The following is a 25,795-nucleotide window of genomic DNA, read 5'->3' on the forward strand; positions in this document are numbered from 1 at the left end:
GCCACAGACACTTTCCCACACACACAGCTAAGCGGGTCCCTGTGACTGCCCTGTAGAGGATTAGCCCCCTGGCTGGGGACACAGTCCTGCCTCTGAGCGGTCCTAAGGATCTGTGTGGAGCGCCGTCCGTCTGCCGTATGTTTTTATACCTCTTTGCTTCACCGAGTTTTTACTGTTGAACTTCTCTCTTGGCCAGTTCCTGCTGATCCTCTTAGACTCAGCTCACTCTTCCCGATTATGCACACCTTTTGCGTTCCTGAGAGGTCTGGTGCATAACTGTGACCCAGAGCAGTCACCGAGATGCGTTGTTTGGTTGATTGTGCCTTGCAGTCCGTCAAGTGTCTGTGACGCACGGGTCAGGTCTTCCTTGTCTGGCACCCCAGGCGCGTCGGCATGGTCGTGTTTCCTTCAAGGGCCAGTTACCAGCGAGTGTCGCAGAAAGCAGGGTCGGGGGGAGGTCAGAAGGGCGGCGTTTTCCCTGGCCCCCCGTGCGGTTCTGAAACACATTTGCTTTTAGGAGTCACTTGAAAAGCCCTTTCATATCTTCAGTATCTCACTCTGTACCTAAACAAATCTTGAGGTATGCACGTAAAGCGGTTTCCTTTTTACAGAATTCATACAGCCAGTTAATGCAGACCCCCAAGATTCCGTCCTTGGACACTTCTCTCTCTCCACTTGTACTGCTTCTTGGGTGATGTCATCTACTTTACCAGCATGAAACGGTAGAGAGGCTGAGGACTCCCAGACTTCTGTCTCAGCCCAGACCTCTCACCCAACTGGACACTTGCTTCCTACCCACTTGTTTCTTCAGCATCACTCGGTGGGTGATTAATAAGTTACCAGTGGTTAAAACCCTGCTCCAGCCACGCAGGCAGCTCTGCCTTTTCTGTTGCGTAAGGCAGAAATCTCCATGTCATCTCCGGCTTGCCTCTCACACCCATGTCTTCTCTCTTGCGAATGCTGTCTGCTCTCCCTTCTTAAGGTCGTCAAAATTGTCTCCCACTTTTCTCCACTTTCTGTTTGCTTTTCTAATTCCAATTCCCATCATCTCTTGCTTGGATTATTGTAGTGTTTTCCTGACCAGCTGCCACAACCCCTCTGCCTTTTTCTGCTAAGTCCACCCTAAACATGCAGCCAGAGGGCCTTGCCATAGCCTGAGGTTGTGCCCCTCCCCATCCACACGTTTTGAGCGGCTCCCGCTCTGTGGAGAAGCCAGTGGGCCGCAGGGGCCTGTGATGTGACTCCTATGGCTTCTCTCGTCTCATCACTCCAAATGTCCTCTGCCTGGGACACCCTTCCCTAGAGATCCCCCTAGCTGATCCTGCCCTGCCCCTCTTGTTTGTGGCCCTTCAGCACCTCCTTTTTAGGGAGTGTTCTCGTAGCCTTCTGTCCAGAACCATTTCTCGTGCTTCACTTTTCTCCTACAACTGACTCCATGATGTCCTGTATTTACTCACGGATATCATTGTATGTTCTCCTTCCCCACGGAGTGTAAATTCCATGGGGACAGAGTTTCTCTGTTCTGTACCCTACTGAAGCTGAGCTTAGAACAGTTCCACACACATGCCGGTGCTCTGGAGATGTTTGTGGAATGAATGAATGAATGAATGAATGAATGAATCTTAGGTGTATCACACATCTCTGACTTTGAGAAAGGATAAATCCAGTGATGGAAGGATCTGTGCTCAGTGGGTTACAAAACATGTAATGCAGGGATGTCAAACTCTTCTTCACCAGGGGCCACATTGGACTCAGAGTTGCCTTCAAAGGGCCAAATGTAACTTCAGGCCTGTATAAATGTAACTACTCCTTAACTAGGGGCAAGGAGCTCGGTGCCACCACGGAGTAGAAACAAGGTGCTGGCTGGTTAAATCAAGGTAGAAGGCTGGATTTGGCCCAAGGTCCTTGAGTTTGCCACCTGTGATATAATGAATCACTCCATGGAGCATTGGGTCGAAGCGAAGTGGATGCATAATTTCCTGGTGTGTGGTATTTTGATGACCTTTACAGCCTTGGAGTTTGTGAAGGTTATATGTATGTAAGGGAGGTATCCACTTTCTGGCTCCCAGTGTTAAAATGGGGGATGGAAGTATGACATTGGGAAAAGAGAAAGTGTTTTAAGATAGGAAAATGTAATTGGTAAATTGTGCATAATGTAGAGAATCTTAGGAGTTTATCAGCATACAAGAAATCTACAGTGAAATATATTCATAGTTTAAGTTGGAGGCTTTTTTAATTTGTGTGGCTCTATTTTTGAAATCCAGATAAAAATTTTACGTTCACCCTAGAAAACATAAATGTACTACGAAAACTTGTATATGTTTCAGGGTATGTACGCACCCTGGTGGGTACCCTAGATGGGTCAGTAGATTTCCAGGTAAGCCTGTCAGAGCAGGTAGAGTAGGTAACCAAGTGGCAAATGTTGAGTAACATCCTGCTAGAAGATTCTGTAAGCGTAGACAATGTTTATTTTCATATGCGAGCAGTTGAAAAATACATAATAACCTTCCAAAAGATAATGAATGTGTTGTCAACACATACTGATAGCTGTAACTTTCCAGTTATTTACAAAATGGGTTTCTTAGGACCCAGAGTGGTCTCAGGTGTTACAGGATGGATAGTATTGCTGAAGAAATGACACCGAGGACAGGAATGCACAGTCGTGTGACTCTGGATAAAGACTTGGCCTTAACAAGTGCAGGGGAAACAGTAGTTCTTATAAATGCATAAAGTTGCACAGACAGAATCTGCGAAAACAGCCAAATCCAGCTGCCCACCCATTTCTGCTTGTCACTGTGACGTGCTTACCATGTGGCCACATCAGCAACCGGAAGCTGAAGCTCGTGAAAGCGACTGGAGATTTCTTCCTCCTGTTGGCCCCGATTTGATACCCGGGGATGCATGGATTTCACCTTGTTGCCTTGTCATGTATCTTCAGGTTCTCAGTCGGCAGAATTATTTTCGACTCTTTTCTGTAACATTTTCATCTCTCAGCCTTTTCTTACATGCTGTGTTTTCTGGGTTTGCTGTCATCCTGTTTCCTTGTGGACATGACACTATTTGTCGTCGTCCTTGAAATGTGGTACCTGAATTCGCTCCCGGGGTCTGGGTCACGAGGTCCGACCGTCCGGGTGTGGGTGCAGGCCCAGACTGCTTCAGCACTTCGGGGCGTCATGAAAGTGCTGATCGCTAAAATGTGCTGACCACTTACAATACCCAGGCCAGGTGCTATGCACTTTACCTGCCTTCATCCTTTTATCTTTGTAACAGTAAATAAATAAAAAGTTAAAAAATTAAAAGCAAAAAGTTTTCCTCTGAAAGTTGGGCCAGAAATGTGGGTGTGCATTATACACAGAAAAATATGGTCATCTCGGTAACCACCACCCCCCGCCCCCCGTGGTGCCATAGGAGCATTTGCCTCCCATTCTCACCGAAATGAACGGATTGAGGACGGATCGCGCAGCTGGAGAGGGGTTCGTTCTGCCTCCCTGCTGTCCTGACTCACAGCCTGTGTTCTTCCTGCCCACCTCGCCGTGTCCCGTAGGGCGTGATCCTGGCCTCGCTTAGCCGTGGCTCACCAGAGGGTTGAGAACAGAATGTGTGATCTGGGCCATTTGTAACGTAGCTGAGAGTCCGTGTTGGGTCTGATGAATCTGACTGTGTCCATAAAGAGAAAAAACAAGGTACCCAGAGGTAATGAAGAAAATTTTTGTGGCTCAAGTAAAACTAATGTTTTAATACCTTTGGTTACAAAAATTAAAGAGTAATAATACATTTAATAATAAATCATTTTTAAAATTAAGAATAATTCTTAAAGACTTAGATTTCTGACACTGAAGAAGCCATTGATGACATTAACAAGAGTATTTCCTTGAAAAATAGTGGCATTCAGGACATGACTTAGTTGAGCTTGAGCCACCGAGGAAGGTTCCTTTAAGCAGAGCTTTCCCATGGGGAAATTGTAAAATGTAGATGCACTTAAAGACCTAACTTAGATAGGATAGTTTGGTACCATCGGACACCCGTTTTCAAGCATTATTCTTGAGCTTAAAACGTGTCATGCGTTTACTTTCTAGATCAGTGATTTTCAACCGTTGTGCCGCAGGAATCTTTAAAACATGGGATACCTGCCTGTTCAGTCGGGGGCACTGACCTCTTTTCCCCTAGATCATCAAATAAAAAAACGACAACAGGCAACACAACAATAGACTTTCAGTGTGAACGAATCAAAATTATTCCTATTTTTTTGGTCAAGTTGGCAAAAAACACACTTTTTGGCATGCCGCCAAACTTTACTAATGAGCGGTATGTGCCATGAGGTGGGCAGCTGGACGCCACTGGTCTTGGTGAGTGAGCTCAGTGCTCTTTGAGTTGTGCTGAAGGTGCGTGTTGGGTGGGTCACAGTGGTGTGAGCTTGGGAGGAGGGGGGGTTCCCACGGAGAAGTAAAGCTACTGTGGCAGGAAACGGTTTCTTTATCTGTCAGATGGACTAACGTTCCTGCTCATTTGTAGTTTAAGACTAACACAATGTCATGTTCAGACTTTTTGTGTTGTGAAGTTCATTTAAATATGCTCAAGAAATATGGGAGAAAATACTCAACTCCTCTGTCCAAAAAGTCAAGGTTTAAAACTCAAATACATTTTCACCAAATATCTATGGTATCATCTTAGTTCTTTTCCATTGTACAAAGGTTACTACAAGGAAAAAGCATTCGATTTTTCTCCTAAAAACAAAATATACACATTTAATATCAAATTCCTTGGTTTAATTTTTTGCTTTACTATGAAGACTTAGAATTTGGCTTTCAAACTTTTCATGACTATTTTACACTTGGAGAATACACTGTAGGCAAGATGGACATTTTATGTATATTTTTCAGGACAAACATTATGTACACATGCAAAATACTCTAACGCGAGCAAACATTTTCCCAGAGTCATGATTATAGCCTTCATGCCCTCTTGAGAAATGTTCGTAAACTCCAAGTTCTACATAAGCATTCGCTACGTGAATTACAGTAGTCAGCACGCTTTACAACCCATCCTGGACAGCGTAGCGTTTCCCTCAGTGAGGTCGAGCTCGAGTTTCAAACGAGGAGGAGGGAAGGAGAGAGGAGACTGTGCTGACCGTGTGTACCTGCCCAGTGGGGTTCAAGTCCATCCCAAAGCCCGAGTGGCTTGTCACTTCCCACTTTTTTTCTCTCGCAGGAGCGTTGTGGTGCCTGTGAAGAAGCCACCTCCCGGGAGCCTGGCTGTCACCACGGTGGGGGCCGCGGCCACTGGGCCCGGGCTGCCTGCAGGCAGCACGCCCAACATATTTGCTGCTGCTGGAGCTACACCAAAAAGTATGATTAACACCACAGGTATCGTCCTTATATATTTTCGTGACGCCCCATCTTTTGCTTTCTGTTTTCTGTGTCTTCATTTTTCTTCTTATCCGATCTTGACAATAAAGGACCGTCTGGCCACTCAGGGGCATGTTAGTCTGTGAAGAAGCATCTGCTTTATGTCACTGCCGTCCAGAACTCTCCTGCAGTTCCAGGACGCTGTTTTTGTTTTGAGTCTTTTCAAAATGTCGTCCTGTTTACTGTTGGGGCAGTACCAGGTTGCCGAAAGGTGCTGGGGAGCGACCCCGAGGATGATTTGAACCCTGAAGTTCAATATGTAAAAAAAGTAAATTTTAGAAGAATCGCAAGGTGTGCTAAATATGTTAGTGACGTTTACTGGCTGAACCCCAATCTGCATTTTTTGCTAAACCCTCGAGGGAAAGCAGAGCCCCCCTGAGAACCTCCGTGGCGTGCAAGAGCTCCAGCTTCATAAAAACACACGCGGCCCAGAGCCGTGGTCTGACACTGAGCCGACGCACACACCTGGGTCGCAGCATCTCCAGTCCATTGTCGGGCGTTTTCCGAGCGAGTCCGGGAACGGAGAATTCCAACCACACGGGTTTTAAAGGCCTGCCTAAAACAGCCTCCCTTTTTCGTAAATTTCCAGAAACGTCCCTGTTGATTAATAGCTAAATAAATCCTTACCCCAGTCTTTGTGATTCCATTTTCGGTATTCACTCAACGCAGGACGACCCCTGACATTCCCTCCTTGACTCTAGTAGCCTCTGTCCTCCGCACCGTGGGGACCGAAGGCTTCCGTCTGCTGTCCTTTCCTAGGTCCCTCCCGTTTTGTTACTTCCATGGCGCTCCTCTGTGCTTTCCGCGTCGGTCTTATTTCTCATACCACCAGAGACTTACCACGAACAACACATTTAGGGGTTGTAGTAAGTAGAATGTACGCTGATATTTTTATGAAAAAACAGCATCATTAATGGCTTTATGTTAAAGATTGCATCTTTGATTTACCTATATTATAAATGAATATTTATATCTGGCTTCTCTGAAGACTTTATAGAAAATATTTGTATTCAGTTTACAATCTTACTCTTTATTTTGCTTTCTAAAAATAGGAATAAAAATAATTTTTACCAAAATACATACCAGAAAAGTGTTAAGGTTTTTTTAAAAAATATATTTTATTATGTCATTACAGTTCTATTTCCCCCCTTCATTCCCCTCCACCCTGCCCACCCCTCCCCTACCATGCCCCCATTTTTAGTTTATGACCATGTGTCTCAAGTTCTTTAGACTCTGTATTTCCCATACTATTCTTGCCCTCCCCCTATCTATTTTCTACCTACCATCTATGCTACTTATTTTCTGTACCTTCTCCTCCCTTCTCCTTCTCCCACTCCCCTGTTGCTAACCCTCCATGTGATCTTCATTTCTATGGTTCTGCTCCTGATCTAGCTGTCCTTTTAGTTTGCTTTTGTTTTAGGTGTGGTTGTTAATAACTGTGACTTTGCTGTCCTTTCACTGTTCATCTTTTTTATCTTCTTTTTCTTAGGTAAGTCCCTTTAACATTTCATATAATAATGGCTTAATGATGATGAACTCCTTGAACTTGATCTTATCTGAGAAGCACTTCATCTGTCCTTCCATTCTAAATGAAGCTTTGCTGGATAGAACAATCTTGGTTGTAGGTCTTTGGATGTCATGAGTTGGAATACTTCTTTCCAGCCCCTTCTTGCCTGCAAGGTCTCTTTTGAGAAATCCGCTGACAGTCTGATGGGAACTCCTTTGTAGGTGACTGTCCCCTTATCTCTTGCTGCTTCTAGGATTTTCTCTTTCATTTTAATCTTGGCTAATGTAATGATGGTGTGCCTTGGTGTGTTCCTCCTTGGGTCCAAGTTCTTTGGGACTCTCTGAGCTTCCTGGATTTCCTGGAAGTCTATTTCCTTTGCCAGATTGGGGAAATTCTCCTTTATTATTTGTTCAAATAAGTTTTCCACTCGTGGCTGTTCTTCTTCCCCTTCTGGTACCCCTATAATTCGGATGTTGGAACATTTAAAGATGTCCTGGAGGTTCCTAAGCCTCTCCTCATTTTTTTGAATTCTTGTTTCTACATTCTTTTTTTTGGTCATTTTTTTCCTTTTTCTGGTCCACTCCCTTGATTTGAGTCCCAGATTCCTTTCCATCACTATTGGTTTCCTGTGCGTTTCCCTTCATTTCAATTAGTTTAGCCTTCATATGTTCCTCTAATTTGTGACTAAAATCAACCAGTTCTGTGAGCATCCCGATCACCAGTGTTTTGAACTGTGCATCTGAAAGTTTGGCTATTTCTTCATCGCTTAGATTTATTGGCTCTGGGGCTCTGAGTTGTTCTTGAGCCATGTTTTGATCTGTTCCCGCCTGTTACGTATGAGGACGTGTTCACCAGGGCCGGGCCACCCAGGTCGCTGGTTTGTGACGCTGTATGTGGGGGTGGGTCAGAGAGGGACAATGGCGGTCCCGTCTGCCACTTTCCACTACTGGGGCCTGCACAGTCTGTCTCACCACTTCGCTCCTTCACCGGTTTATCTGCGCTCGAATGTGTGACTGTGGTCAGCCCTCAGTGGGTCCGCCCGCTACTCCACACCTGGGATCCGCCTACTGCTGCCAGCGCGCCTGGGTCATGCGCCCGGGTCGGTCTGGTGGATCTTTCCTGCCCGACCCCGCTGTGCTGCTGGCTCTGCCCCTCTTACCAGTTTGGCTGAAGGGTTCGTTGTTGTCAGACTTCCATGTAGTTCAATTTTCTGTGGTTTGGCTGCATTTTTGTTGATAAAACTTTGTTGTTTTTAAACTTGGTTGTGTGAGAAGACGCAGTGCTTCCACCTACGCCTCCATCTTGGTGGAAGTCTCCAGTGTTAAAGTTTTTAAAACATGCCAGTGTAGTAGGAAAAAACCCTGCATTGGTATTTATTGAATGAGTCTTTTTTAAAAAAAATAACAGGTGAATGAAAAATTAAATCACTTTATCTGTATATGAAACAAGTTATTTTGTTCTAACTTCTGTCTTATGAATTAACGTTAGATACAGGAATGGATGCCAGCAAGAGGTCTGGTGGTAGTACGACGTGGACAATATTACAGTGAAAACTAAGTGCAGTAGTGAACTTCCTCCATAGTGGTCAGTGCACACGTTTCGTGGGCGCACTTCCAAATGGGGCCCGTCGGCCAGGTCTGTTTCAGCACAGGGAGGCCGTGTAGGCTTTCGAGTGGGAGCCCCGCGGAGCAGTCCTGCTGTGTGATGGTCAGTGTGAGATGACGTGATGCCCAGGGACACTAGATGTCTCTCAGCGCCACGGCCCTCTCACACTTACTCAGTTGGCGTGTTGTAGAAAAGCCTGTACCACAGTGGCACCTTCAGGCCACTGAGGAGCACTCGGTTTGAAACCAGGGGCAGTGACACTCAGCATAGCCCTTCCGACCCAGCCACTCTCACAGAAGGTGCCCCAGTGCCACAGAGTCACACTCTGACGCCTCCCGGTGAACTGTGTCCTGGGGGAGGGGCCTGCACAGGTTCCAGCATAGCCGTGAACTGTGAACTTTCACATCTAAGTTCATGTTGTTTTATCAGCCTCATTTTATCAAAAACTGTCTCCATTTGTTGATGTCTTTCATTTATACCCCATTTGTAACGTGCAGTTTTGTTAGACTGGACTGTCAGTAAATCGGCTGGCATTTCATGCAGCACATTGTTTATAATTACAGAGAGTTACTAGTGTACCAGTAGCCAATGATTTTTTAATTGTTACAGTATGTTTTGAAATCCAGATGAGTAACTCTTCAAACTCAGATAGGAATGATGGAATGAAAATTATGTTGTTGAATAAATTCACGTTTAAGGCTCAGCGTTTCTCTCTTGGACACAGGTGCCGTGGATTCAGCGTCCTCCTCTTCCTCTTCTTCCAGTTTTGTGAACGGTGCTACCAGTAAAAATCTGCCCGCGGTGCAGACCGTCGCCCCCATGCCCGAGGACTCGGCCGAAAACATGAGGTGCGTACGTGCTGCTTCCTGCTGGCTCTCTCCTCATCTCCCTCCCACCTGCCTCTCAGACGGGGCCAGTGTGCCCTGCGCACACGGGGCGGCGAAGGGCTCCGGAGACTGGTTAGCGGTGGGCTCTGTGGCCGCCTTCCTGACTGCACCGTTCTCATCCTTTCCTCTTGTTTCTCATTGTACAGAAATCTGCATCATCTTAATGCGCACGTTAACTCTGCTAAGTGTGTAACCCACTGTCAGTGCCTTGCAGTGTGCAGTAAAACAAAAACATGCACAGATGGTAACACAGTAAAACCGGGCATCTCTGGGGTGGTAGTGAAAAGTTGAAATACAGACTTTCAACCTAAATTTTCAAATTACATGTAGCATACATAATGGAACTTGAATAACCAAGCACTTTTTTATTGTGATTAGTAGATAAGAATGTTTTTAGTGCTGTATCAAGGAGCATGCCTGGAGGAGACTGGCCCGCGTTCTTGGAGTTCAAGGGGACACATACACGTGTGTGTGTTCACATTTTCAGTTCAGGCATCACATGGTACAGAGCAGGGAGGCCCCGTGCACTAGGGAACGCTCTCCGGTCCGCTCCCCGACGTCCGGAAGCAGAGCCCCCAGAAGCCCCTCAGACCCCTCCCCCAACACCGTTCTCGCTCCTCTTCACCTTCCCCACCCTGACTTTTCTTATTAGGCCAGTTCTCTCTTGAATTTTCTACAAGCAGGATTGTACAGTGTGTATTTTTTGTCTCTGGCTTCTTCTGTCAAAGTTGTGTTAATGAGATTTGTTCATGTTGCATGTAGCAGCAGTTAATTTTACCCCGTTTTCATCTCTTTGTGAGCCCACGTTACAGTCTGTCCGTCTGTCTCACTGATGACAGGCCCTGGGACTCTGTGGTTCTGGGCTGTCAGGAAGAGTGCTCCGTGCAGCGTGGCAGTGCTGCCTGGGCGTCGCTCCGGGGCGTTCTGCACATCGCGTGTCTTTTGGGTAATAACGCGCAGTAGAATTTCTGACTCATAGTGTTTGTGCAAGTTAGTTGTATTAGATCATGCCAACTGGTGCTCTTTTCTCTTTACTGAATCCTTTGGGGAGACGTTGGTGAATGAAAGTGTGTAGGTTCAGGTGCGTGGTCTCCCACACGGCACCTGTGCACGTCGCGGTGAGCACTCGCCACCCCGGTCAGGCCTCCCACCGCCACCAGTGGCCTTCCCGAGCGGTTGTGTGGGAGTGCGCAGCGGCAGCACGCGCTCTCCGCTCTTCACCGGCTCTCAGCGTGGTCAGCCTCCCGTCCCGGCCGTTTGGCAGCAGTAGGCTCTACCATCGCGCTGTCAGTGCGTACTTCCTGGAGACTCAGGAGCTTGAGCTCCCTCTTGTGTAGTTCTTGGTCCCTTGATTTTCCTTTTTTATAATTTGCCTTTTGAGATCTCTTGCTGATTAAAAAAAAATGGAGTTGTCCTCTCATTAACTTGTTAAAATTCTTTATGCATTTTTAAATCGAGCCCTTTGGGGATTTTGTTAAATACATACATCTTCTCCCATCCTGTGGCTTTTCTTACCATTTACCTGTATCATCTGTTGTGATCAGTGAAAGTGGTAAGTTTTCACGAAACTCCGTGTATCAAGTTTGTCAGTGCTTCCTCTTCTACAGGTCACATCTTTGCCAACATTTTCCCCGCTTTGCCTTCTAGCTGCTTTATTCACTGCTCTTTGTGTTTGGGGGGCTGCCTGTCTGGGACCTCGCTCTGTGAGTCCAATGCAGTGGGGGTGATGTGGGTGTCGAGGTGGCCCGCACCAAGTCTTTGAAAGTCTCTTCTTTCCCACGCTCTGGCCCCCACAATAGTTCCTACCAGAGGTTGCAGGTGTCTGTGGGGTTTGGTGAGATCACATCTCGTTCAGCCTCATCCCTTTTCTGAAGAAATTCTAAGCTGTCCTTGATTCTTCGAAGTTCTCTTTGGGTTTTATATTTAATTTGACAAAAGCAGAGTGAAAGCAACTAGCCGTGGTGTTGGCAAGGACTGGAATCTGTAGGTCTGTGGTAACTGGAGCTGCAGCGCCTCTACAGCCCACTTCCAGGACGGCGACTTAAGTCTCCGAGCACCGCGGGTCCGTCCATTTCTTCACCTTTTCCGAGTCGTCCGCAGCACCGACTTCGACTTTCTGCATTGAAGTCGCATGTCTCTTACTTGACTTATTCTGAGAATTTTCATATTTTGGATTCGTATCTTTTTTCCGTCTTTAGTTTTCAGATAAACTTTGAGACCATTTGCTGTTTACGTGCAATAAAAACACCCATTTTGAGTGTGTCTGTCAGTGAACTTGGGTCAGTGTGCACATCCACATAACCACCACCGAAATCAGATACAAACGTGGTCCGTCACCCAGTCGTGCCCTGTGCCCCGCGTGTCACCTGACGCGTGTCCATCTCTGCCCCAGGCGAGAGCGTGCTTTTTCCTGCTGTGACTGACATTTGCCTTTTCTGGGGCTCCACCCACACGGAATCCTACAGACCGCACTGCTCCACCTCCGCCTTCTCTCACTCAGCTTTCGAGAGTGGAGACTCCTGTGGCTTCCTTTTCTCAGACGAGCAGTCTGTCTTCACTCCTGAGCATCGTCCTTCTGTCCCGTTGCCGCCAGGGCGTTTCTCCGCCTGCTCCCATGTTGGAGACACGGGGCTGTTTTCCACTGGGGGCTGTTGCAGGCGGTCTGAGTACGGGTCTTGCCGCGGACACCTGTGCTTGGCTAGGTAGCGGGGTAACGGTTCTGGGTGGGCCGCCAGCAGCCTGTGCTCCGGTTGGGAAGACCTAGATCTTCCAACCTCACGATGGTGAGAGAGCAGTTTGCACAGCACATTCCGTGAACTGGTGGACACTTTATTGTAGATGGGCCCTCGGCCGCCCCTCGGGGAACGGCTCTCAGTGAGGGTGGGCGTGGGGGGTGTGCTCGGAGGGCGAGCTCAGTGCCCTGCTTGGCCGTCTTGGACCTGCCCTCTCAGGCTGATGCTTTTACGAAAGAGCTTTTGTCTCATCGTCTTCTGGCCTGTGTAGTTCCTGATGAGAGAGCCGTTCTTACCGGTTCTTGTTACAGTCTGTCCTCATTTTCTGATGGCCTTCTTGAATGTTTCACTTTATAGTTGGGTTTTGGCAGTTCATTATAACAAATCTCAGTTGTTAATTTTTTTTATTCTGCTTGTATTTTCTGTGCCTTTCGCATGGGTGGTTGAGGCCTCTCTCGTTTCTGGAATATTCTCATGGACTGTCTCTTCACATTTCCTCCTCCCTCCCTCCTCTCGTTTTGTGTCGCTACCGTGATAAATGGCGACAGAGTTAGCAGCATGAAATGATCCCTGTTCATTATGGAATCCTCTGTTGGTTAAAAGTACTACCGGGTCACACTGGGCTCACTCCAGACTTTTCCGTTCCTCATTCGAGGCTTTGGAAGTGACTCTGGTTCATTCAGGTGGTTGGCAGAATCCAGTTCCCGCCGTGGAAGGACTGGTGGCCAGAATCCTTCGGTTGACTGTCAGTCTGGGGTGGTTCTCAGCTTGTGTGTCTCTTTGCCAGTCCTCGAGTTTGCCCTGCCTTCAGAACCGGCGGTGGCGTGTCCAGGGGTCTCACCCTCAGGTCGCTCTGCTGCCCCTCCCGACACCTTCGAGCCTTCTCTCTGCCACTGCTCTCGGAGCCCGCACCTGCGTTCTCCACTTTTAGGCTTCCTGTGGTTAGACCGCCTGCCTCCCCCCCAGGATAGGAGGTTCTCCTCGTCTTGGCTCAGGTGGTTCGATTTTTATTTGCACCGTCCCTTTAGCCACAGAGCACGGCCCATTCACAGCTCGGGCTGTGTGACAGTGTGGGCATCTTTGGGCAGTGTGCTGCTGCCCACTCTCCCCCTGGAGGGCCGACACCGGCCCTTCTGCACCGGGCACAGCCTTCGAGGGCACCGGCCCTCTCTTCCCGTCTCTCACTGTGTGTACATGTGCTTTTCAGTCGTTTGTTTCAATATTTTCTTATTGGACCAGTTTTTAATTCACCAATGTTTTTACTTGGTGCTATTAAGACTATTGATAAGCCCATTGAAGGCCTTATTGTCTCTTTTAGTGTATTTTTAATTGGTCTTGTTGTTTCTTTGTGCTGAAATTCCCCATCTGTTTATGCATGTTGAGCATTTATCAGGTCTTAAAATATTGATCATAGTTGTTTTAAATTCTTTGCCAATTCCAGTGTCTGCTTTATCTGGGACTCTATTCCCTCAGATGTGGTTCTGACAAAAGTCGTTGATTTTTCTTCTTTGTACTTACATCTCTTGGGAGAAACTGGACATTGTCTGCAGGACAGTAGTGACTGGCATTTATGCTGGAGACGGGCTGGACCCTGCTGGTGCCAGGCCCTGGGTGGTGGCACTGAAGGCGCTCCGCTCAGGGGCCGAGGCGGGAGGGGGCCTCCCTGTGCTGGTCGCTCGCCGGCTTTTCGTTCCTCTGCCTTTGCCTTGCGTTCACCCAGGGCCTGCTGTGGAACGCCTCTCTCGGGTTTCCTGTGACCCTCATCTTTGGGCTTTTTCCTTTCATCCTGTACTTCAAAGAGTCCCCAGGCTCCCTCCCAGCACCGTGATGGCTTCTGCTGCTACTTGTCACTGGATACTTGGGAGCTTGGTGTTTGGGGCCCTGAGTGGCTCTGTGGTGTCCTGCTTCAGACTTGGTTTTAGACAGGTGCCGCTCTGGGTCTGGGAAGTAGGGCTTCTCTCTTCCTGCCCCTCCCCAGAGCAGAGTCCCTTCCAGTCCCTTCCTCTGTGGCTGTGACAGGGACAGGTTTTCTCCCATCACTACAGGAGCAGGGCTTTACCATTCTTCTCCACAACGCACAGGGGAAGGAGGGTCTCATGGAGCACGGCTCCTTCCCTCCGAGTGCTGCCGTGCTGCCGCCCAGCTTCCTGCAGCCGGGTGAGGGCTGCGGGGAAGAGCCTGTGGCTCCCTGCAGCCCCGCGTCCGCCTGCAGCTCGAGAGGTGTGTTCTCTCCCAGCTGCTCGCTGTCGGGCTCTGCAGTTCAGTGAAAGCTTTCTCCATTTCTTACCAGCTCCTGTAACCCCAGTGCCACTGCCCACTGCCCCCTGCCCCCTGCCCCTGCCCCTGCCCCGCTCCCGGCAGGCTCCCTGGGGCCTGCCCCTGGGCTCTGACAGGGTCGGACAGCCGGACACTCCTGGTTGCCTGGCCTTCTCGTCCTGGCTGGGCACGGGCGGACCCGTGGGCGCGCTCCACAAGCTGGATGCGAGTTTTCCTCGGCTCTCCCAAACTCCATAGTCCTAACCAGCGATTTTCTAGTCCACAGTTTCAAAAAACGTTAAAATCAGTAAGCATGTCCTCAAGTGAGGAATAAAAAAATAGAAAAGATCATGGGGGGAGTAAAATAATAGCAGTTCTTTCAGCTTTGTGTTTTGCATAGCGACTGCAACTCTAAAGAGTTATAGTTTAAGGAAGCCGTTTCTCAGTCCATTTCAGGGTCATGGGTCTGGTTTGTAGGGTGCACGTGAGTCCTAAGCTACCTGTTAACAGTGTGTTTCTATTTCCTACTGGACGTTTAGTGAGACACGAACAACAGTCTGCCCATTACTAGTCATAATATGTAGCTGATGAAGAATGTTTCTTGACAGTGGACAGTTTTGCTGTCATTAATACTCTCCCAAGTCTCTGCATCACTTTTACTTCAATCAGTTCACTTACTTCTGCCTAAATTTCCTAGTTTATTTTATTTTTTATCTTTTTAAGATTTTTATTTACTGTCAAAGAGAGGGGAAGGGAGGTAAAGAGGGAGAGAAACATCAACGTCTGGTTGCATCTTGCACTCCCCCTACTGGGGACTTGGCCCGCAGTCCAGGCTTGTGCCATGACTGGGAATTGAACTGGTGACCCTTTGTTTGGTTGGCCAGTACTCAATCCAATGAGCTGTACCAGCCAGGGTGCATTTCCTAATTTACATAGGAGTACTTGATTAATACAGTCTACTGTGGAATGCACTAATTTAATAATCTTTTTTTATATCTGGGCCTTATTTTGAGGTACATTGCTTAAGGGTACATGATTATTCATTTTCATTTTAGATTTTATTTTTATAGATATCTATTATTTTTGTGTAATATGTTAAATAAATAAACAATTTAAGAACTTTAACATATCAAATTAAATTGTGAATGGTTTATTATATTTTTGACATTATGCTGAGGACCTAGGTGAATAAAAACATGAAACCTAAAGGAAAAAAATGGCAGTGTTATGAAGTGGCACTAATGGAAGTCAGTTTATTAAAAATACAACTCAAATGTAAGTAATATCTAAATAAAAGAATTGTTACATTTTTCTAGAATTCTAAAATATGCAACATTTGAAATAATCAACACTTTGTTATGATTATTTACATTTATTACCTGTAAATAAATGCAGATTTATTTACAAACTGAGATATAAATCGGACTTTTTTCTGATGGTACATGTAATCACCTCAGCCTTGGACATCTCTCTAGATCTGTTACATTCGGAAGGATTTGATAAAAATAATTGCAGCCAGGGGTTTTCATAACATTTTTTTTTCCTTCCAGGGATTATTACATCTTTAGTCAAATAAATTTCTTAAAATCTATAAATTTCTGTTAATGAGATTTTTTAATAGCAGTTAAAGACCAATACATAATTGTTTTTTTAAATCATAATAATAAACTGTTGTTTTAGGATGTATTTTAATCCAGGCTTTTAATCTATAGAATTTTATCTAAAACTTTTTTTTTGCATTATTTGCTTTCCTGTAGTTGGTAATTTTGTTAGAGTAGTTGATAAATTTCCCAAGTTGCCACAGTAGTAACTTTCTTCATGGAAGTCAGTAATTCTCTTTCTTAAAAGAATTTGCTCTTACAGCAAGACAAATGGGCAAAGTCAAAGCAGCATCCCCAGCATGGAGTGAGCCCGCAGGAAGGGCTCGAGAAAGCGTGGGGAGGGAGAGGGGCCCACGAGCCCTCCCAGACTGGAGCGCTGCGGGCCCAGTGTTCAGAGCAGAGACCCGCCTGGCCGTGCGGGCTGTGGCTGCCCAGTCACCCGGGGTCACGTCTGCGTGTGACATACCTGAGGCTAAAGGGCTGCTCTTGTTGAACAAGTGAAAGTCAGCTTTCAAATAAACCTAGGAAGTTACTACTGAGTCTTTCCCTAAATTAAGTGAACTGCTAATTTTCCTTACAAAATAACTTTTGACAGAACTAGTTTATTTTTTCTGGTAATTAAATGTTATTTCTATTTTAAAGTAAGAATTATACTCAAAATGGAGTGGAATAGTTTGTTTATAGGACACAAGGTCAGGGGTGCTCACTTGTTAAGATGTTTTATCTTACATGTGGCAGATACATTTTTCCTGTGTGCCTTGCATGTGTGTGCTCTTCTCAGATGAGAACCGAAACAACACTAGAGGCACAGTGCGGGTTTTGGTTTTTTTTTAATAACTGGGGTTATTTGCCAGGTGACAGTGATGGGTATAAAGCTGAGATTTATGTTGGCACCGTTTCCCTGAGGCATGTAAGTCACGTGAGGATGGAGATGCCATGCAGCATTTCCCCCCCCTAACGCGCACGGTGAGGGTCTGTCAGTGCCGACAGCCTGTCCACCTCTTCACTGTCAGAAGGTGGGGATGAGACGGGGCTTCTTAGAGAGTCTGTTGTTGCTGTAGGGAGATCTGATTGTAGCATCGCAGAATGATTATTGGTACTTAAAAGCTTTGCTCTCTTGCTGGGTAGAATGATACATTGTCTTCTGTTAGAAAATTAAAATTATGGTTGCAAGATGATATGTATAAACATCATTTAATATTCTGTTATATTCTGTAAGAAAATGTTTGTGAAATATCTTTCGGTGAGTAGTCACTTTCTGAGAAATGTCTGTTTTCATGCAGACCCTTAAGTCAAGATAATTAATACATACCATTTGAATAACATACTTGTACTTAGTTGCTTTGATTAGTTTCCATTTGATATTCGTCACCAAGAACAGTATTTTTACAGCTCTGAAGCTTCATACATAAACCTGTAAAATGTGAAAAAAGTTTTAAACTAGGGGAAAAGGTTCCGGGATTTAATTAGGTGACGGTATATGACAATCCAGCAGTGTAACTGTGACTCGAATCTCTGTACATGCAGCATGTTTCTAAGTGACTTATTCTCATGAGTTAACGTTAAGTAGGAAGACTCGAGCTTCCCTCGGAAACCAGCTGCAGAACATGCAGTGGCAGCTCCATCTAGACTTTGCCCCTTCGTGCGAGTCACGTCCACCTTTGTCACGCACACTTCCGCGGGGAGAGGCACCGAGAGTGGTCCTGGGCAGTCCCACGGGACGGGTGGAACGACGGAACCAAAAAGAGGAGTTCTGCCTGCACTCCCTAAGTCACAGGCCCCACGGTGCCTCCACACCCTCAGGTGGCCTTTCCTGTGCTGCCGCTGTGTTGCAGCGCACACCTGGGAAACACTTGGACCAAACCAGGCGCTCTCAGAGTGTGTTTCCTGGCTCACAGCAGTAGACCCGGAGATTGGTCACACAGCAGCACCCAGACCTCCTGGGGGCCGGGGAGGTTGGGAACAAGTGATTGCCATCTCCGCCCCCGGCCCCAGGAGCCTGGCACCGTGTCTCCATCAGTGCTTCCAGAGCCCCAGAGCAGGCCTGTCCTCAAGTCTGTGCAGGCCCCCGAACTGCTTCTCTGCCCAAAGCTCTTCTCCAGAATTGGGTCACTCCGAACTCCAGCTACTCCCTTACTTGCTTAGCTTTGGAGGGACTTCCCAGGGACCTCTGGAGGTCAGAGTTCATTCTTGTAGTTGGTGCAGGGATCGTGCAGTAAGTAAAGCACAGAAGGACAGACGGAGAAAACATACAGGAACACCACCCACCCACCCCACCCCACCCCACCCCACCCCACCCCACCCCCGACACAGCTAGGGCTGTGAGAGAGGCCATGGCCCCGCAGGTTACAGAACCCAAGCCTCCCCCTGCCCCAGATACTTCCACTCACTCCGAGGCCGCCTCTGTGCAGCCTGAGACTGTCGGGAGGTGGGACGTGTTCCTTCCACAGGAGTGAAGCGTTATTACTTAGTGGGTTATGGGTGGGCTTCTGTGATTTTCAAAGGTCTTGATTTAGAAGTAAAGTTTATAAATTTATTTGACTTTATTTTGAATTATATTTACTAGTCTTTATGTCTTGATTTCAACAGCATCACTGCAAAACTTGAAAGAGCTTTAGAAAAAGTTGCTCCTCTTCTTCGTGAAATTTTTGTAGACTTTGCCCCATTCCTGTCTCGCACACTTCTTGGCAGTCATGGACAAGAACTATTGATAGAAGGTATGATTTCTCTCTCTATTCTAATTACTTTAGTTTCCTGTAATGTTTCTGTTAATCGTGGTATAATTTGTACTTTGGGAGGGATATGTATTGTCTGAGGGATATAAAGACATCACTTCCACACATTACAATGAGATTTTCGTGTATCCTTTCTCCTTGTTTGTTTTGTAAAAAAATAACGCGCTCACAGTCAGTGTTACTGCACAGCCAAAAACGGAAGGAAGGGCTTTGAGAGTCTGTTGGGCCGGGGGCTCTGGTTCCTCGGACACAGTCTCCCAGGGCTGCCGCACCCCCTGCACGAGGGCGCCGTGTGCGCCGAGCAGCTGTCTCTCGGTGTCCACCTGAGAGAGCCAGACTTTCGGACGTGGCCTTGACTCATGTGGTGTGTGTCACGTGCAAACCCTCAACTGAGTAAGGAACTACCTAACTGGGAGTTGACGGGGCTGTTGTACTTGACAGCAGCTTCAATGGCATGAGAAAGCATGAACTGTTGTGAAGGTTTAAAGAAGCGTTACTTGGAGCTTTATTTACTTAAAGGTTTATCTTTATAAAGAGGAAGTTTGGGAAGGGGTAATCAATACGCAGACAGCCCTGGGAGTGTGAAACGGCTTTAGGTGCCATTTGTTGGGTTTCGAAGCTGCATCGACGTTCTTCTGCCTCTCACGTCTGCTTGCCGTAGAAGCTGTACCGTCCTGCTGCGGCCTTGTCTCGGCTGTGTCCGCACCGTCTGTTTCTTTCGGGACAGTGATATGCAACAACTGGACTGAGTTTAAATTCATAACCTATTGCTTTCCCAGCGCCATGGCCTTTGAGGCTTAGCTGCCTGTTTTTTAAAAAAATACATTGTATTGGTTATGCTATTATAGTTGTCTCAATTTTTCCCCTTTACCCCCCTTCGCCCAGTACCCCCATTTCTCCAGCAACCCCTCCCCTTAGTTCATGTCCATGGGTCATGCACACAAGTTCTTCGGCGTTTCCATTTCCTACCCTAACCCTAACCCTCACCCTAACCCTCACCCTCCCCTGTCTATTTTGGATCTACCAATTACGCACCTTAATCCCTGTAACCTTTTCCCCCGTTCTCCCCCTTCCCTGCTGATAACCCATCTAATGAGACACAGTCAGGGTTAGGGGCTCTTGTGAGGATTACACCGCCTGATGCATTTAAAGTTTTAATGCATATAAATTTGTACAATGCATGGTGGGCTGTTCATTTTAAAAAATACTGAGTTCTTGCTCTAGGTTAAGTGCCATCTCAGGTAGCTGGAATGCATTAGTAACAGACGAAGATCCCTGCCTGGTGGAGCTCACAGTCTGGCAAGGAGAGAGATCAGCTAAGCGTCAGACATAAGTACTTCAGTCGTACAGAATGTTGTATGTTGGTACATGCTGTGTGGGAGGGCAGGCACCACACTGGGGTCAGGAGTCTGGTGGCTGTAGTGCCACTCGAAAGTGGGATCGATTGTACACAGGCCGACAGTCCGAGTCCCGTCGGAGCACAGAGTTGGGCCATGCCCATCTCTGCAGGTGCGGGACAGCGCTCTGCAGCGCGAGTTACTTCCACAGGCGGGCGAGTTCAGTGAGCATTATCGAGAAGCAGACCCCATGTGTCCCCTAAAAGTCTTTTATTTTTCTATATTCCTGTGTGTCTTTTCCTAAAATGATTTGGCACATTTACAGAAGAAATTTATTGTTATCAAAGACATACTGAAATAAACACAGAATAAATTTATTCATGTAACAATGCAAGTACTGGGTCTTGTGCTGTTACTAAGAATGAGACCAAATCAGGACCAAGTTTCCTAGCAGCCAAATCAAAGGCGGATTTGTTTTAAGTTACGTGGCTCACATTACTGGTCCCTAAGTGACAGTTTATGACTATAAGGAGTAATTAGCATGTAAGGAGTTGCCGTTAGGTAATGTTTTAACTGCCCTGTTGGTCAGCTAGTCCTCCATGTATATACCCCTTTCCAGAGTGTTCCGTGGCCAGACATTGGGCTGCTTTCTGACTTCTTCCCAGCACTTCAGAGAGAAGGAAGGAGAAGTGGGTGGGTAATTGGGAATAATTTTACTTGGCCTTATCTGGGTGTACCTCAAATATTCTGAATTGAGTTGAAAAAGGATTAGAATATGCCACTTAAATTCTTAAAAAACGACTATGCTAAAAATGAAACTGAAACGAGTTATATATAGAAAGTTCACTTCGTATTCACTGAGCAGAATACAATTTTATTTCATAGCTTTTCTGCATCTAAAGATATACCCTAAATTTAGTATATCTTATTTTTAAGATTTCGTGGATGTAATGGTCATATTCTTTTTATTAAAATAACTTTCATAACAAAATGATAGTAAATGATAGGTTTGAGTTTTGCTTTTTAAACACCATCACTGGCAAAATATAAAATTGACAGCCTTAAGATGAGGCCCTTGGAATTTCTGCCAGTCAGTACAATCCAGAAATGGAGGAACCGGTGCTGGAGGAGAGCACGTTTGGCGTCCCTCACGAGGTGCTCAGACCATCTTTTCTGGACTCCGGGAGCGCCATCCCCCTGCCACAGGCGGCTGTCCTTAGCCCTGCAGCCGGCGGCGTGCGCAGGCCGCCCTGTGCAGGCCTTCCTCCCTGCCCTCTTCCCCCGCCCTGGACGCCACTCCGCCTCCTGTGCCTGAAAGCGGGCCCGTTCGCCAGGTCCTGCTGCTTCTGCCAAGTGCACGCCTTCTGTGGCACAGTCCTGTGCCACTTTTCTTTATACAATGGTAGTAAAAGTATTTTTCACTTGTAAACAGAAAGAATCTTTTTTTTTTTTTTTTTTTAAAGATTTTATTTATTTATATTTAGAGGGGAAGGGAAGGAGAGAGAGGGAGAGAAACATCAATGTATGGTTGCCTTTTGTGCATCCCCTGCTGGGAATTGGCCTGCAGGGAACCCGGCTTGCAACCCAGGTATGTGCCCTGACTGGGAATCGAACCGCGATTGTCTGGCTCGCAGGCCCACGCTCAATCCACTGAGCTACAACAGCCAGGGCAGAAAGAATCTTATTGTTTACATTAGCATTGCCTAACTTAGGTTCTGGTACATAATAATTCAGCGTTTGTTTTCCTTGTACTTGAACAGAACATTCTTTTCCATTAGTAATTTTTGGAAAAGGTAAGTTGTGAAAATAAGAAAGACCCTTGAAATTGTGTGCTGTGCAGTGGAGACCCCAGCGGGGACCGTAACACCCAGGGCTCCTTTTGGCGCCTCTCTCGGCCCGTGCACACAAACACACGTTGTGTCCGGTCCCCGAGGGCAGGCGTGCACTCGCTCTGTAGTCTCCCCCCAGCTCCGCTTCCCCAGCCTCGCTAATGGGGACACATGGTCCCTGTCCCCTGAGGTACACTGCCACGCAGCTGTGGGGCACTCAGGGTGAGGGGGGGTTGCATGGTAAAGTTGTCTGACCGTGAGCAAGTCTCATCGCTTTCGACTCTGTCACTGTGTGTCTGGTGGGGCACAGCTGGGTTTAGGTGACTGAAGGCATTTCATGTCTCATGCATGTTTGTGTTACACTGTTTTTCAGATATGTATTCATTTAATTGTTTTCTTACAGAATAATTAATGTTTGGTAGTTTATATTATTATGTGCTTTAAAATACAAACTAAAATCATGTTCTTTAATTTTTTTAAATTTGTCACTTATATTAGCCAACCTGTGTTAAATTTATTCTTGTATGATTCTAGAGTAATCAATGCAGTTTACATCTTTCAAGCTTGCTTATTATTAACAGCACCTATTTTTACATAGCTTTTAGTGCTGTATACTTCTCTCGGCAGTAATTACAGATTTTGAAGACAGTAGTTACAGGGAGCTTACTGAATTGCCTCTAGGAAAATTCTAGCTTTTCAATTTGCAGACCAGGGCGTGTGAATCAGAGTGAGTATGTGTGTGGCCGGGAAACCCAGCAGCCTGACGGGACAGAACAGCCTGGTGCAGCCTGGAGAAGGCCCGTCCTCCATCCACCGTGGCTCACACTGAAGTGGGGTTGGGGCGGCTGCAGCCTGGCCGCTGACTGGCAGGAGGGATTAGATCTTGTTAAGTTTTGTTTAGGGGCCTAAAGTTGTCGTTAGTGTTAAGGAGCCTGCAGTCATCCCAGCTAACTCTAGGAGAAGGTGTTCGGGGAGGGGTGTTAGCACGGGGAAGGGTGGCCTTCCCTCTGCCCTGACGATCCATCAGGGGCCAGCAGGGCCCTGGGAGGTCGCTGTTGAGAGTCCGTGAGCACTTGCTGTTTGCCTGGGAACTCAGAGAATGTTGAAGGGAACTAATTATCACGAGGGTACACACAAGTGTCCTGAGCATCGGGGACAGGAAATGCAACGCAGTTAGGAAGCCTGGAAGTGGGACGAGGGAGTCAGGGCCCAGGCTCCTCCCTTTAACTCTTAAGGCAAGTTCGTAGCCTCTCGTCATTGCTTCTCCGTGTGCCAACCCAGTTTTTTTCTTCTCTCCAGACCAGCTTCACTGTCTCAGTCATCAGAACATAGCTCAGCATGTCATCCATTCTTAACTCGAAATGTGCTTTTCATGTACATACCTTTCACCACCCGACTGTAATAAGATGCCCACCAAGAGCGCGCCTGCCCCGCTCAGCCATGGGGCGAGGTGGGCGCCTGTGTTATCATTGGTTACCGCGCTGTGGGCGGGAGGGCAGCTTGGCCTCAGCGCACTGTAAGCTGACACATCTGAGAAGACAGCAGCCGTATGGGACGCAGCAGTGACATGCCTGCTGTGCACTTGGTGCCGTCAGTCAGTGATTACTGATCTCCTGTGACGTTCGAGACCAGCATGTGTTAGAGGACTGGAGTGTAGCCTGAGGTTTCCACCCCCACCAAGAGAACATCACTGAAGTGGTGCTACAAAGGAACAAGCTTGGAGCAGATACAGTAACCACACGGCTGCCTTGTTGGAAAAATGTGTATGTTCACTTTAAAAGTTATATGCAAAATGTAATTTCAGAAGTTATTTAAAAATTGCAATAACACAAAAAACTGTCTGTGACCAATTCAGGGTAGATGGCAGTGGGACATAGTCTTTAAATATCCCCAGTCCCCCCTGAAAGCAGACACAGCAGTAGATGGTACAATAATAGCTACCGGCGCCCTCATAACTGCTGGTCCTTAGGAACAACAAGTGGACACTTAGAGCGAACCTAAGTGACAGGGCACCCCACTGCATGCCCGACTGACGGGGGATAGGCCCTTGCAGGCACGAGACAGACATGCCGCAGAGACATGCGGGAGAGACCGCGGACGGCACGGGAGCAGCGGAGGGCCCGGGCTGCGGGCAGGCCCCGGGGAACCCCAGTGGCCAGTGTCAAGGGGAGCTGTTGACACTGGGGATCCCGGGAGCTCCGTGGTGATGCTTCTGTCACCAGGGCCATCTGGGCCCATGAGACAGTCCCCCCAATCGGTCATCGTCCAGGACAGAGCCCCACCCTGAGGTTAAACTGCTGCTAATGGATTTAGACAAAGAGAAAGTCCAAGGAAACTGGAGGAGGCAGACAAAGCCAGTTTATCTCAGGAAGGAGGCTGTCCTCTTTTTGAAAACTCCATAAAAACAAACAAGTGGAATCTCTAGAACCTGAAGAAAAAGAAAAAAAAAACAAAACACCTAACAGCCATCTGAGAATTCAGGTACATTAAATGAACACAAAACAATAACCAGCAAAAAAGGATTTCAGTCCCATGTATTACGATCAGAAAAAGGAAGAGTAGGGAAAAAAGCCCCTCGTACCTGAATAAAAGATGCTCAGTTTTTAAAGAGACTAAAGGACAGAAGGTGATAACAGTGTATGAGACAACTACTCATACACTGTAAAATCATAATTTAGAGAATCAGGTTAGGTGATAAAGCCTAGGAAAGAATTCAGAATAAAAGGGAAAATTATTTTAGAAATGAAAGCTAAATTCGAAGAATAAAGAAGTAAGATTTATAATGAAGAATAGAGATGTAAGAAAAACAAAATTTAAAATTCAAGAAGATGACTAAAGACTCTGGAAAATGAGGGATAAATTTAAAATATCTAATATACGTAAGAGTTTCCAAAGAAGAAAGCAAGTAACAAAAATAATACAGTCTGTTATTCAAAGACAATCCTAGAATTTAAAAAATAGAGATTTTTTTTTCTAGAAGAAAACGTAGGCAGTAATATCATGGACATTTTCCTTAGTAATATTTTTCTGATACATCTCCTTGGGCAAGAGAAACAAAACAAAAACAATAAACAAATGAGACGATATCAAACTAAGAGGTTTTGCACAGCAAAAGAAACCATCAAGCAAATGACAAAACAATGCACTGAAGAGAAGAACATACTGCCAGTGTTACAATGTTAATATCTAAAATATGTAAACACAAACGAAACGCAAAAAATAAAACCCAACAATCCAATTACAAAAATGGGTAGCGGACCTGAATAGACATTTCTCCAAAGAGGACAAAGATGACCAATATATGAAAAGATGCTCAATGTCAGTAATCATCAGAGAAATACAAATAAAAATGACAGATCTCTCCTCCACCTGTCAGAATGGCCATCATCAATAAATCAGCAAATGAGAAGTGCTGCCGTGGACATGGAGAAAGGGGACCCTCGTGCCCTGGGGGTGAGATTGCACATTGATGCAGCCACTGTGGCAACTGTGGAGTTTTCTCAGAAAGTAAAAATGGAATTGCCTTATGACCCAGCAGTTCACTTCAGCAGTTTTGAAGAACCAAAACCACTAGTAATTCGAAAGAATATACCCATGCCCATGTTCATTGCAGTGTTATTTACAACAGCCAAGCTGTGGAAGCAGCCCAAATGCCCATCAGTAGACAAGTGGATAAAAAAGTCATGGTGCATTTATAAAATGGAATGGTACTTGACCATAAAAAAAGTGAAATGTTACCATTTCTGATAGCATGGATAGACCTAGAGGGTATTATTATGCTAAAGGAAGTAAGTTATTCAGGGAAAGACAAATACTTTATGATTTCACTTACATGTGGAATCTCAAAACCAATATAAAACAGAAACAGACCCATAGATACACAGAACAGACTGATGGTTGC

The 25,795-nt window shown here is 46.3% G+C and overlaps 1 protein-coding gene across 1 annotated transcript in view; it reads left to right on the top strand.

Annotated features, from left to right (window-relative positions):
- The window catches only part of NBEA (neurobeachin), a 439,670-nt gene that overhangs the window by 135,890 nt on the left and 277,985 nt on the right, over window positions 1-25,795 (top strand). The window contains exons 31-33 of the mRNA XM_053665561.1: window positions 5,209-5,363; window positions 9,242-9,365; window positions 18,583-18,710. Coding sequence (XP_053521536.1) covers window positions 5,209-5,363; window positions 9,242-9,365; window positions 18,583-18,710 — 407 coding nt within the window. The remainder of the gene's footprint in view (window positions 1-5,208; window positions 5,364-9,241; window positions 9,366-18,582; window positions 18,711-25,795) is intronic.

Source organism: Artibeus jamaicensis, unplaced genomic scaffold (assembly GCF_021234435.1).
Source record: "Artibeus jamaicensis isolate MK-2021 breed Jamaican fruit bat unplaced genomic scaffold, CSHL_Jam_final contig_415, whole genome shotgun sequence".
In the NCBI taxonomy this organism is placed as follows: Eukaryota; Metazoa; Chordata; class Mammalia; order Chiroptera; family Phyllostomidae; genus Artibeus; species Artibeus jamaicensis.